The 15160-nt window shown below is 38.6% G+C and overlaps 1 protein-coding gene across 3 annotated transcripts in view; it reads right to left on the reverse strand.

Annotated features, from left to right (window-relative positions):
• Positions 1 to 3339: 3339 nt before the first annotated feature.
• The window catches only part of Ptn (pleiotrophin), a 96996-nt gene continuing 85175 nt past the window's right edge, over positions 3340 to 15160 (reverse strand). For 2 of the 3 annotated variants that reach the window (XM_008823473.3, XM_029558864.1), the window contains one exon: positions 3340 to 4028. In XM_008823473.3, coding sequence (XP_008821695.1) covers positions 3973 to 4028 — 56 coding nt within the window. In that variant the 3' untranslated portion in view covers positions 3340 to 3972. The remainder of the gene's footprint in view (positions 4029 to 15160) is intronic. The other variant, XM_008823474.3, reaches the window with a different exon arrangement.

Consider the following 15160-nt stretch of genomic DNA (forward strand, 5'->3'; position numbering starts at 1 on the left):
AATTGTTATTGAGTTTTTGTGCATTTCATATAATGTATCTTAATCAAATTTAAACCTCCCTGTCCCCTATAGCTCCCCCCACCAGATTTCAGGTATTCTGTCACATATGTTAAGTCCTATCTGGTTGAGTGTTTGTATTCAGATGTCCTTTGGTACAAGTTCATCCACTGGAGTCTAGTCAGCCTATCTAGAATCAGCCTATCTAGACTCCTCCCACTTCTTACAAATATGTCCTCTGCCTGTTCACAGTGAGTGAGGCACACATGTCATTATTTAAGAATCATAAATTTGGATGTTTTTAAATTACCTTCTGTTTGATAAATCCGACTATCAAAAGACAGAGGAAAGATCATGCTCTGTTACTAGTTCACTATGTAAAATTATTAGTCCTACTAATTAGGAGGGACCACATGGGTACAACCTCTATATTTGTGCACTCTCTAAGGGACCCTGACATTCCTGGGGTTCAGGGATGCATTGTCAGTATTCATCACATTTCATGCTCCAGTAAGTCATATGTCATCCATGCTCTATTTTTCTTTTTTTTTTTTCTTTTTTTTTTTTTTTTTTGTCTTTTTGAGACAGGGTCTCCCTGTAGCTTCAGCTGTCCTGGAACTCACTATGTAGACCAGGTTCATTTTTAAACAAAGGAAAATATGCACAATAATCTATCCAAATAATCTCCTTTGATGACTCCACAAGTAACTTAATGCAATAAAGTTGATGGGTGTAATGTATGAGAAATATATCGTTATCCATCTGTTAAGATTTTGTGCTTAAAAATTCACAGAAATTAGGCACTATAATTTCATTTTCCCTTTTATTTTTGAAAAATTGAAAAATAAAATATGCATTATTGTTATCTGTGGCAAAATATTCTTAAACTTCATCACTGGTTCAGTTTTGACTTTAAAATGATTGAATATTCATATTAATAGTTTACTCTGGTGCTTTGCAGAGAAGTGTGGATTTCTAAGGGTATGGCTTGTTATTCATTCCTTAAATATGTTCCACATTTTAATCAAAGTTGACATAGGTGTTACCTGTTGGATACTTAATATACTATTCTGCCTATGTCTCTTAATGTGAACAGTTTCCAAAAATGTCACACCTTTAAAATGTAGATTGAGCTGGGCATGGTGGCACAGCCCTTTAATCCCAGCACTCCAGAGGCAGAGGCAGGCAGATCTCTGTGTGTTCAAGGCCAGCCTGGTCTACATAGTGAGTTCCAGGACAGCTGGGGCTGTCTCAAAAAAGACTCCCCCCAAAAAATGTAGATTGAATGCTTTCACACTGTATTTCCAAGAATGTTGATTGGTCTTATAATTTATGGAGAAGATTAATGGAGGAAAAAGCAATTTGATCCACTCCATTAAAAAGCCCTTTGATTGGCTGGAGTGGTGGCATTCAGGAGGCTGAAGCAGGAAGATCATGAGGTTGAATGAGCTTTGGCTACATAGTGAGACGTTGTCTTACAAAAGAACAAAACCATTGACTGAAGGTTGATACGATCCTAATCTTTATGGTTGAGTGCTGTTTTTAAGTGATTCAATCTGTAAAAGATTGTACTTTCTACTTCATCACTCAGTGCTTCCTAACACTTACAGACCTCTGCTTTACATTCAGATCAGCTATAAAGTAAGCAATTTAAGCTCGGGATTATGGAGCCAAGAGTGAGACAGTATGGGGAAAGGTTATCTCCTAGTCCTACAAAGTGCATCTCAGCAGTAGAACGATGACTGCAGTTTCTGCCTTTCTCAATAAAATTTGCTGCCAAGTGGAATTTTTAATTTTTTATACCTGTGCCTCTGCACCTTCCTAATTTGTTAATCTTTCATTGAGAAATTCTTGGAGTATTCATTTTTCTGTGATGTTCCACATCAACCAGTGTAACAAGAGGTGAAGAAGCCATTTCAGGACTGTGTAAGTCACAATGTCTATATCAAAGACACACTCCATGCTGGAGTCTAACTAAATTTGCTGCATACTCTTCCATTATCTCAGCCTTTTGTAATTTTCTATCAAAAACCCACTTCAGATGCAGCCTTTCTTTCATCTTTTCCATCCATCCTCATGAGTATCTTTCCCTATTAAGGTCAGCATATAAAAGAATTATACTTATTATTCGTGTTTCTGCCAGTTGCACTTTACAATGTATTCTGATTTTATTAAGCACCAATACCTAACATGCCTACAAGTTTATCCTTTTTAAATTCCCGAAAGACATCTGGCTTTGGCTTGAGGTAGGGGAGGAATGGACCTTTCGGCCTTCCCAGCTCCAGTAGAGTGTTAGACTAGATGGCCATGGTAGTTTAGCTGTGGTAAATTGGCTGTATCATCTGCACCAGTATGCAATTATCTGTTCATAGCTAACCCAGATATGTGCAGAGCCGCCATTTCTGAAAATGGGCCTAATCATTTTGTAGATGGGTGTTGGCTTATTGAATTTTATCAACTTAGAATCATTGATGACTATGTCAAGAAAAATACTTGAAAGCTACTTTCAGCAAATTTCTCAAGATTTTGTTTCTCTGATTAATGGAAATATGGATTTGCTTACTTAAGACTGTGCTTCAAGTTCAGCAGCTGAGGGAGCCATGCCAGGCTTTCACTGTGGGACATAAGAGTGGCAATTCTTGGTATATGGAAACTAAGCATGAACTATCATTTTGTGTTTTGTTTTTGAGATCTTCATTTGTACTGTGCTAGCCCCAAATCATTTAATGTAAGAACTTTTTTCTGTTGCATGAAACCCCAGACTACTTTGGAATGTCTGTTAAATTCAGAAGCAAATTTAATACTGATACTAGTTGAGAATCCTCTATCTACAATGCTTGGGATGAGGTGTACTGGATTTGATTTTTTTATTTGGTAATTTACTTACACAATGAGGTATCCGGGGGATGAGACCCAACTGTAAACAATGACTTCATTTATGTTTCATATGCTCTTCACACACATAGTCTGAAGTAATGACATACAGTATTTTTGTGTGCCTGCGTGTTGACTCTGAGCCTTCACTGAGATTTAGGAGTGGAATTTTCCACTTGTGATGTCATGTCTTTGCTGAAAATTGTTAGGACTCTGAAGCATTTCTGATTGGGTGTTTTCATATTAGGGGTACACAACCCACAGAATGTACCAAGGACAAGAGAAAAGAAAAAAGAAAACAAAAATACGTGTATAACATTTGTGACCCTGAGTGATCTAGCCAGTTTATATGATGGAGTTTCGCTGTAGAGGTGACAAAGAAGAGTTAGAATATGAAATCACTGCACACAGGACACCTTTTATTCACCATCACTTTGATTTATTTTCCTAGTTTTTTTCTTCAGGTGGAAAAATAATTTCATCAAGAAAACAAATGTTTCTGCCAAAGTGAAATAATGTCATGTTTTAATGCTTTTCTTTAAAAAAAAAAAATGTCGACAATGCTAGGTAGTCGCCCTGCCTCTCTCCTTCACTTGTTTTGCTAATTTGAAAAGAAAACCTTCACTGGCAGAAAACAATATATTTCTCTCCAATAGAGTGATTATATTTTATTGCTGCTTTGTTTAGTATACATTTTTCTCAATTGGGAAAAAAAGTCTAGGTGATAAAACTACGTAACAAGAGAAGTAGTTTACATGGTCATAACATTTAAATTGCTGCCCAAAGGAAAAAAAAATGTAAAAAAGATTTAAATGTGAAATATCACATAACTTCAGAAAAACTTACCTCAGTTGTCTATCATCTATCATGGCCTATAAGTCAGCCTTCTAAATAGTATTACAGTCCTTTATTATAAGCCCCTAATGGTACTATGGTATACATTTAAAAAGTGCTACTACAAAAAATCTCTTTGTTTTTGCCTATCATGTACTTAAGCTATAGATAACTATTGAATAAAAAGCCTACAGTAGGTATAAATGCAATAGTTAACTGATCCTATTTGCTGATGTCCTTTTCTTGTTCCACAGACGGTGGCATCTTTTAATCCAGCATCTTCTCCTGTTTCTTGCCTTCCTTTTTCTTCTTTTTAGATTCTGCTGTAATAAAAAAGAAAGAAAGAAAAAACTTAGTATCAAGGCACTAACCTATATGTAAAGAAAACTGATGTTCTTATAATTGTCCAAGAATCAGAAAGATAAGATCAACAAACATGTTGCTTGGTATTTCTCTGGTAAGTTGAAAGTGTGTGTGTGTGTGTGTGTGTGTGTGTGTGTGTGTGTCTGTCTGTCTGTCTGTCTGTCTATATGTTGGTGGTGTGTATTGTATGTGTGGTGTGTGGTATATGTGATATGTGTGTTTTATGTGTGTGTGGTTTGCTGCATGAGTATTGTGCGTGTGTTGTATGTGTGAATGCACGCACAGGTGCATGAATATAATAGTCAAGAGAGCATCCATAGATAAGCAAGAAGAAAACAGCCTACTTCATTATGAATAGCAAAAAATTCCTGTTATCATTGGTTGACTCCATTTGGTATGTCAGATGTTGCTGGGGGGCCCTGGTTAGAAGACACACAGCAGGCTGGCCTGTCTTAAAGAATAAACCAGGTCACCTGTTAAGGAAAGATTCGGTAGCACTGCTTCACTTCATCACTTCTCATGTTCCTTTTAAATGGAATTGTTATTAGCATTCATTCTTTTTTTCTGAGCAAACAATTCTAAAGTATCTCCAGTCTGGATCCAGCTTTTTGTATAAGAACTATGGTTCACATGTAGGTTGTCTGGAATTTTTCCCAAATGATCATGCAGACGGGTAAAACAAATAAAATGCATCAACTGGGTTAAAGAGATTAATAACACCATGAGGATTTATGTTCAGTGACTCCATTATTTTCTACTTAATCTTATTTTCCTAATAAGAGAATATAGTGGGTAATACCTGGCTTGCTAACACAGTTTTTCTCATCTTTAAAATAGAGGTCTAATTAACTCTGAGTTTAACTAATGTTTCATTTTAGTAGTCTTTCAAGGTCACCATAAGACAAAGGTTTGGTATGAGTCTAAGGGTCACAAGTTGGCCTGGAGCAGAGCTTTACCTCAGTAAAGCCAAGTGCTTTATTATGGATCATTGAGTGGCTACTCAGCAAGGTATTAAAAGCCAGTGGGACCTCAACCCTGATGTGAAATAGTAGGGCCCCTTAGTTCACACTGAACAGAGCCAAGTGATGTGAGAGCCCAAATGTTAAATCACACCCCAGGCTCCTCATCTCTTTTCTCTGCCTAGACTGAAATGGAGGCAGAAATACTTGCAAGGAAATGAGCAATTGTGAAAATGCGGGAAAAGGTCCCCTGCCTGAGGAGTGACTCGCTCTGTTCTTCCAGCGATCCCTACAATGACATCACTGTCCCCAAAACTCAAAGCTACACTGAAATGTTTTATCTTCCTGGGTTTGCATACCTTCATCCTTTGACCAGTTATGGAGTTGATGGAGGGTATGGCTCATAGCTGGAACATAGATGTGAGAGGATAGTAGGTGTGTAAAACCATGAGCTATTCAACAGGGTAGTTTATTTAGGATATATTGGAAAGCATCTACAAAGCCCTAAGTCTCTCCTAAAAAATAGGATGTCAAACTCTTCCTATTGGTATGAATCAGAGGATGTGAAGTCCCATCTCTACAATATTCTCTAGAAACCAGGAGAAATGTTGCAAGGCATAACAACTACTGACAGGAAAAAAGAAAGACAGTGAAAAGAATAAAGGAGGTTAATATAAGCCACACTACAATAAATTCTGAGCCCATTTTCTTCACACGGAAACTGTGAAGTTCTGTTAGGAGCGTCTTACCATGCGCTACCTTACAGCATCGATTTTAATCCCTGCCTGACACTGGTCAGCTCTGTGTTTGGAGGAAATCAATCAGTCTGAATTTTTTTCCTATAAACTAGTAAGAATAAAACCTATACCCTCCACTGAGTGCTGTTGGAAGTATCATATGAGGTGATGACCTGTCACATCCCATTTTTCCAGAACTGTTCCCCCAAATGTTCATTTATTCAGTGAGCAAATGTGCACAGCATCTCGAGTACATATCAAATGCTCATATAAATGATGAAAAAGCAAAATTGTCTTCAAAGAAGTGATATCATAAGACCTGCTTTCAGTATTGTTCTATGTATTTCTTTCAAGATTATAGTTTTTTAATTTTTTAAAAATTATTATTTTATGTGTATGTGTGTATTGCCTGCATGCAGGTAAGTGCACCCGTGTTGTGCAGTGCCCATAGAGGACAGAAGAGGCTGCTGGACCCCCTGGAACTGGAGTTAGGGACAGTTGTTAGCTGCCATGTGGGTGCTGGGATTCGAACCCGGGTCTTCTGCAAGAACAGTCAGTGTTCTTAACCGCTGAGCCATCTCTCCAGCCCCAATTGTAAAGTATTTTAAAAGCATATATTTATATCAAAGATCATGGACACTATTTAATGACTCTGAGGCCTAATTTTCTTAATAATTTAGTGATACATTGCAGAAGCACGTGCTGTAAAAAGAGCATCTACAAGAAAAATGAATTACTAGAAAGAATTTACGTATACTAGACAACTTGAAGAAAAGTGATAATTTCTCCTCTGAGTTGTTTTATTCTTCCTCGAAATAATTACTTTTCTAGCCTTAAATGTAATATGGGCTCATATAGACAATAAACAAATGCATATATTAACAGAAATTATTCTTTACTTCAGAATATAGAAACTCAGTTAGTGGTATGAGCTGTTTATATTTCTTTCTATGGATTTTAGCAGGAATACAGTGAGAACTGATACAGTAGTTTATGATAAAATTCTCTTTGATATGATAAAATTCTGTTGAATCTAACTTTTCATGGCACTCGTATAAACTCTGACACATAACCGGGTAGTGTTCCCCGATACAATTCTATCCCACACTTTTGTAACCTTCTTTTATAGGCCATTTGGATTGCTGTTGCATTTTGTTGTTCTGGCTCGCAAATCAATGCTGCTTAAAGTTTTGTCTCCATATAGATTATCAGAAGATTTCCTTGATAAAAGAATAAGGCATTTTAAAGCTCTAGCTATGTACTGATAACTTTACATTTCACAAGTATGAAGTTGAATTCTTCATCAGCAATTTTTATGAAATCCTATCACTGTAAATTTGCTCTACAAAGGATAATACTCAAATAGCATGTCTCATCTCTTCATCTAGTCACAGTCCTCTAGGAAGAGGATTGTCTTACAATTTCAGAAATAAACATCTAGTCTTATTTTCTGTACTAGGGAGACCTGAGAGAAATGGGGTCTGAAGGCATCCCTGAGAGAATGACGTCAGTTCGGAGACTGGGAGGAGATGCATTCTTAGGAGGTGAAGAGTTGAGTTTTCTGGAGCAGGCTTATCTCATTGTCTTAGAAAAAAAATCATAGGAGAGAAGAAAGGCCATGAGAAGAATAAAGAGGCATTCATTTGAGCCATATTACTTTGATTTTGGTGTGTCTTATGGTCTGCTGTGTATCCAGAAAACTGAGAGTGAAATTGTGAGATAAAAATGATTGAAGGAAGACCTGATTTCAAAGGAGCCAGCTTCTGTTTACTGCTGGCTTCAGCTAAGTGCCTTTGATTCACTAAAGCAATAGGAGAAAGTATTGACAATAATAGAAATGAGACGTTTACTCCTTCTAAGAGGCAAAATTCATATTGTGAGAAAATTAAAAAAGAGTCACTGCAGATTCTGAACTCTGCAGACAAGTATATGTTTGCTGAGACTGGGTCATTAACCCGCAGAACCCACTGAAGAAGAGGAGTCTATCACCGCCGCACAGTAAAATCACAATGTAAATACATCCTAAAGCCTGGATGTCGTCAAGATACCTTTAATGCTTGGGGAAACTATTTAAGTAACTCACTGGCACTGAAGAATTAGCTGCCTACTTTCCAAGAAATAATAATTCCTCACACTGCCTCAGAACTCATAATGATGTTTGTGGAATTATGAACGCACAACTCAGCAACCTACCTAGAATCCAGGTTTTTTAAAAATTTATTTATTTTTATTTTATGTGCATGAATGTTTTGCCTGCATGTAAGTGCACCCATGAATGCAGTTTCCATGGAGGCAAGAAGAGGGTATCAGGTATCTCTGCAAGAGAAGCCAGTGCTTTTAACCACTGCACCATCCCTACAGTCCCTAGAATCCAGCTTTTAGTTGCCTAGGCTTTCCAACATGGCAACATTAATTAAATTCCCAATTATTTACATTTAAATTATACATATATGATAGCTAATTCTAAATATTAAATTATATGACATTTACCTTAACATAAAGCAATATAACTAATAACGTATGACATATTAATGTGACCAATAGCCCCACATATCAAATATAACATATAATGGCACAATACAGAAGATATTTATTTCAACAAAATGAGCAAATTTAATAAAAGTCCTCAAAGAAACGATATATTTTCTAAGAAAACTTACCACCAGTAAACTAGTATAAGTAAATATGTAACAGGTAATAATAGTGATTAATAATTTGTAATGACAATAGTAATAAATAAGATAATGTAAGCCAAGCTAACTTTGGGTAATCCAAAAATTTCCTTCCTACAACATCCTTAGCCTCTTTCCCCTCCCACCTTCCTGCTTCCCCTTAAGGGAGGGAAGCAGGTGAGCCAGCATTGCTTTCTCTGTAGTCACAGGCTAAACTTTCTAGTACAGTATACAAAATAGAGTTAAGTGGAGATAAACCAGCTGTGCATTGCTGTGTTGGTATCATTGACTGGTATGATCCATGCTCATGCATATACCAGGTAGAAAATGGACACATTAAATTATTTTGGGTGTAATGTATCTGCATAATCCTCATATCTTAACCATATCTTTACACACACACACACTCACAAATTAGTATTTTATTTTCTCCTCAGCTAAATCCTCCTGTTTCCTGAGCCTGTGCCACCCTCAAGGCCTCTCACTGGGCAGTGGCCACCACACTGACTTCTTCCACCCCTAGGCAAGAGTGAACACACTTAGATATTTAATATCCTGCTTCTTTATGGAGGGCACAATTAAAAAAAAACTTGCCAAATTGTAAATAATAAAAAATTATATTGGTCACCTCTGTTAGAAATGACACACTCAGCCAAAAATGTCAAAAGTATTTGGGAGCTTGTATCTAATCCTCAAAAGATTTTAGGGTTACCTCTTCAGAGCAGGGAATGTTGGAGCGGAGGGAGTGGGCACGGATTTGATCAAAACATCTTATATGCATGTATGAAATTCTCAATAAAGTTTTTGTAAAAATAATAATAATAAAAAAGAAATGACACACTCCCAGGTGGCTTATTGTGTTTCACTGTCACGCCTGGTACTCACTTTAACATGATAAGGCGGGTACTGCTAGGATGTCAGAGTATGATGTACAAATAGAAGAGAATTTTGAACTCTAGGATGTGACATTTTTCATAAATACAACCCCCCTAAGTTGCTTCTGTTTGCTTCCAAATGGAGTTTGGAGGATCAAAAAATTATAAACATAGATAGAATAGGATGTACTGGGTTCAATGAGAGCTTGAATGCATTCTAAACTCCTAGTCCCTAAGCCTTGCAGGGTGAAAGACAGAGGCTTTGCAGAGATGATTCAGCTAAAATGAAGCCATTGGGCTGAATCCTGATCCAGTATGACTCCAAAGGGATGATGTGAACTCAGTGAGGACCCCAGGAGAACACTGTCATCTACAAGCCACATGGAGAGGCCCCAGAGACATCAACCTGCTGACACCTTTATCTCTTACTTTGAGCCTCCAGAACTATGAAGAAATGTATGGGTGTTGTTTAAGCCACTGAGTGTGTGGTACTTTGTTACAGCAGCTCTATCAAACAAATACATCACAGAATCGGATGTCAGACCATCGTGTGTATTTCCTCGAGACTCTCTTATTTTGCTCCAGAAAGACAATATATGTTTCTTGTTTTTTTTTTTTTTTTCATCTTGCAGAATAAAAAATGTTTTAAATCATTTGACTATGTTTAATCAGTACTTAAACTTTAGGGGTAGGGGAGGTGGTTCAATAGATAAAGACCTTGCTATACAGGCATGAGGACTCAGCTTGAATCCTGAGGACCTATGTAGAAAGGTTGGATCTGTGACAATGAGCTCTGCTGGGCTCTGCAGTGCATGTTCATAACCCCAGCAGGGGAGTGGGACTTATAGAGACAAGTGGGTCCCAGAGGCTCCTTCAGTCAGCCTAGCTAAAGCTGTGAGCTCCAGGTTCAGGGAGAGGCCTTGTCTCTAAAAACAAAGTGGAGACTCTACTGAGGAAGACACCTGATGTCTGCCTCTGGACTCCATATGCAGACACACACATAATGTATGCACACACACATTTTCCAGCACTTATTAGAAAGAGAGGGTAACAAAGGATGGAGAAAGATAAAACCTACATGTTTCTTATCATATGTAGAATCTATGTTTATATGTGTGTGTGTGAGACATATGACATGAGAGCTGAAGGGAGACTATTCCAGGGAGGATTGGGACCAGCGAGAGAGGGGAAAGGTGACCAGGCAGTGTAATGGGGGGAAATGAAAATGTACAATGCTATGTCAGAGACAAGTGGGTCCCAGAGGCTCCTTCAGTCAGCCTAGCAAAAGCCGTGAGCTCCAGGTTCAGGGAGAGGCCTTGTCTCTAAAAACAGAGTGGAGACTCTATTGAGGAAGACACCTGATGTCTGCCTCTGGACTCCATATGCAGACACACACATAATGTATGCACACACACATTTTCCAGCACTTATTAGAAAGAGAGGGTAACAAAGGATGGCGAAAGATAAAGCCTACATGTTTCTTATCATATGTAGAATCTATGTTTATATGTGTGTGTATGAGACATATGACATGAGAGCTGAAGGGAGACTATTCTAGGGAGGATTGGGACCAACGAGAGAGGGAAAAGGTGACCAGGCAGTGTAATGGGGGGAAATGAAAATGTACAATGCTATGTATGTTTTAAATGTCATAGGAAACCAAATATTTTGTATGCAAACTAAAAAAATTAATACTAGAAAAGTAATATTAGATTTTATGGTTAATAGTGGTCACACAAATGCACAGGGCATCAATCCTGTTCACCCATCTCCATGCCAGTGAGCCACAATTCCAAACAGGTGAGAGGCTAGCACTCCATCTGCAGCAGCAGCAGCGGCAGAGACCAGACCTGAGCAGCTCGCTCTGAATCCTTCATGTTTTCTCGACAGCAGACTTCACAGCAGGTGAACTGATTACTCTTGTGTGTCTGGATGCAGATCCACACATAATGCTTTTCTGTCTTTCACAGAATGAAAATAAGTTTTGAAAGTCTTGTAAGAGGTAACATTACAGATGCTTTAACCTGTGGTAAACATCTCCAGACTTAATTCTACATGTTCCTAGCAGAACACTAGGAAGGTTTTTACCTGTTTCACACCCTTTGGATTTCTGATGAGCTTTTCAATGAACATTGCCTACTCTTCTAGAAAAAGCTTTTATTTTCTTTTCACTGCCTCTTTGTACTGAGCATCAACCAGTCTGTTCTGATTTCCCTGTGGGCTCCTGCCAGCTTTGCATCAGGATTTCTGAGAATGCGGGATGTGCCTCTCCTGACAGCACTTGTTACCAGGAGAGCGGAGCCTCAGGTCTTAAAGACGCACCAGAACCTCCAGGAATCTCAAAGTGGAATAGAGGCAGTCTGGGTTCTGTCTGGCAAGGCACTGGTAGAACCTGGGGTCTTGCTCTACTGTTTCTTGCTTTCAAGAACTGTGTGTCCCTCCCCCCTGTAGGGCCCTGGTTTGATGCATACAGCAGTAAAAACTGTCATTTGGTTCCAATGCAATTATTATTCAAAAAGAAACTTGTGCCAGGGATTATTTAATAGGACACGATTATTAATGGCCCCAAATATATTTATATGACTTCTTTGTAATTATCACCAAAAAATAAGCCAGAATATAATTTTTAAAGAATGTTTATAAAAACTCTTCTGGGAGTTCTCAGTATTGAAAGCTCAACTTCAAGTTCTTCAATTTCAAGCCTGGCCATCCACTGGCTGCATGACCTTGAGGAGACTATATACTTACTGTCTTAGATCATACAATGTGGATAAAACTCTTTTTCCACTGACATGAGGATTAGGAGAGACAAGTCACGCTAAGAACTTAGCATAAGTCCTTGCATTATAAGTGTCCAATAAATGAAGCTATTTTAATAATACTCAAGAAATGACAATACGCTACAAAGAAAATCAGAAAAAAAATTCTCAAATCAGAAATTAGAAAGGAGCAATAAAAAAGCTTTATGGGAGGTGAAAAACCAGGTTCCTCAGCCCAGTAAGCCTCTTGTGCTGCCTTTCTTAATGTTTTCTGTGTGCACGACGAATGAACTTCCAAGCCTGGAATTTACCTAGGGAGATGAAAGCAGATGTGTGAATATGTCTAGTTCATAGTTCTTACACCTGCCCTGGCAATCAGCACCAGATTTCTTTACTAAGGACAAGAGAGTGGCACTCAACAGCTCCTCTTCCCAATGAGATCCTTGTGGTTTTAGCAGTGATGTTTCAACAGACATTTGAAGTGAATGCCCAAATCGTGTATCTTGGTGAGTCAAGCCAAGACAATGCTGCTGGGTACAGCATCAATTCATTCATTCATTCATATTCATTCATTCATTCATTCGTTCATCAGCATACTTCATTGAGTTCTTGTCGTGGTCTGGGGCCCATGAGAAGGTGGAGAAGATGTGGCTCACAAAGCTTCTGTTCTAGGTGAGGCAAATATAGCCCCTGGTCAGCAGCGAATGCCTGCCTCATCAGAGGAATGACTCTCATGGACAGTGACTGGATGTCTGTGCAAGTTAAACACTGATTGTTTCTGTTTCTTATTCTAATGTTTGCTGCCATTTGAATTATTAGTCACTTTTTACTGTCTTCACTGTCTACCCATGAACTCTGTAAGAACAGAGCAGTAAAATGGGAAAACCTTGTTTGTCTGATATTGCCAGCACTGAGCTTTCTGTGTGCTCCACTGCGGGCTCATTATAAACTTTATAAATAAATGAGTGACCCACCCAGGGCTCAGGGACCATGGGGGAAGAGGAGGCAAAAAGATTGTAAGAGCCAGGGAAGGAGGTGCATGACCGTATGGAAATAGTCTTACAGGCTCCTAGAACCTTGCTGATGTAAACTTACAGCAATGGTGTCAGCATGCACAAGACCCATGCAAACTCAAACAGACAAAAACCCAGTTTAGAACTGTGGAAATGGATAGCAGGCTCCAAGCTTAGTGGAAGAACTATTAGGCAGCTGATCACTGCTGGATGAGGAAGAGCTGATCTTCTTTAAGGGAGAGACTCTAGATGGGCTGACTAGACCCCAGTGGATGAACTTGCACTGAGGGACATCTGGGGACACTAACTTGACTTGATAGGCCTTAACACAAATGACAGAGTGCACGAAGATGTTCTGTATGAAATACACAAAAATTAAATTAAAAATATATGAAAATAAAGAAATGAATGAATTAGAAATAATGTCAAAAGGCTTCACAATTCTCTTCTGAGGCATTTCTAACTTTGTGTAGTAGACCAGGCTAGATCTCTCTCCTGACTTTATGCTGTAAGTCCCCTGAGGTCATTACATACCCCTGGAACCAACTCTAACATAATTCTCTGATTATATAATTTTAGCATTTATTAAGGAGGAAAGCAAATTTGCATGCTAATGAGATGAATTATTTGTTTATTTTTATATAAAGAATTAATTTTAGTTGAATACTTGATACTGCAGGATATAGGACACTTTCAAAATTTTTGGAGTTCATCAATATTTTGATTTTATGATTGTGAATGCTGAGACTGCCACTTTATGTAAATACTTAGTCAACTCTAATTTATGGAAGATAAAACATATTATTCTGATATGAAAGTAACAGAACTGGATCTTCTTATTTTGGGTACACTATTATATATAGGTGGTTAATAAAATCAGGTTTTGGAAAACATTTCCAGAAGCAGAATTAAAATTTTGAGGCTAAGCTGAGGAAAGAGATTTTCCCATTGAACAAGAGGCATTGAAAGCCCACAAGGTACCCTCTGCTGCCTTATCTGGCTGTCTTGCATATAAGGGCCTCCTGTGGTATAGAGACAGGTCCTGAGGAAGCCTGTGGTGAGACACTGCCCCTCTATCAACATAGTTAAAAGTCCCAGAGCCTAAGAAAACCTGTCTGCACTGCTATGCCCCTTCCTGCTGGACGAAAGAGCTGAGAAAATGGAAAGAAATGTTGAGGAACTTCTTTTATCTTTAAAAGAACAAACAAAAGAAACCTATTTAATGGAGAGCGAACAGAGAATGCTGGGAATGTCACTTTCCTGACCCCCTTTTCCCATTCAATAGTCAGTTGCCAAAAGCTGTGTGCTGCACACAGTGGAGTCTGGCACTTAAACAGTTGCCTTTTTTTTGATCTGCAAAGATGAATCGTCAAACCTAAGAGAAGGCCAGGCCGCTATCCAAGACCGACTTAGCAGTAGGATGGAAAAACTTTAGGAATAGCTGGGAAGAAAAAAGAATCAGGGTTATCGTGAGTGGGGAAACAAGAATCTGTAACAGGAGACTGTGGATTGCTACAGGTAACTGGCAGAATCAACTTCCATTCATTTCCTGAATCACCTACGAGACATCGTCCTTCTGCTCCCAACTTGGTCTGTCCCAGGAGCATTTTGGAAATGCCCCAATCAGAGAAACTCAGAGGCCATGGACCACCAGGCTGGTTTTTACAAGACCTAAATAAATTCCACAATAATCTCAAGTATATGCTTAAAAAGTGTCACTTAAAAAGTGACAGCAAGTAACTGCAGTGGGAACCTTGATTCAAACTCCTAGCATGTTCTAGAATGACTAGGAAATATCATTTGCAATCCCCAAGAAATCCTCAGCTCCTGGGAGCTCCCTACACACACCCTAGTCACAGTCCTAGTATGTCTGTGTTAACTAGTGGATGATGGCTGTTTCGTGGATTGTACTGCTTATAAAGATGAAGCTGGCTGAAGACCATGGCTCCCTACTGATGGGCCCCTCTCAAGGGCCTTGCTTGTTCTGGTCATTTTCTAATTCCACAGTGATACAGTCCTCTAACGGGACCCTTGAGACATATGAGACTCAGAAAAGTTACCTATCATGTCCTTGGCT

This window comes from Nannospalax galili, unplaced genomic scaffold, assembly GCF_000622305.1.
Source record: "Nannospalax galili isolate Female #2095 unplaced genomic scaffold, S.galili_v1.0 scaffold307, whole genome shotgun sequence".
NCBI lineage: Eukaryota > Metazoa > Chordata > Mammalia > Rodentia > Spalacidae > Nannospalax > Nannospalax galili.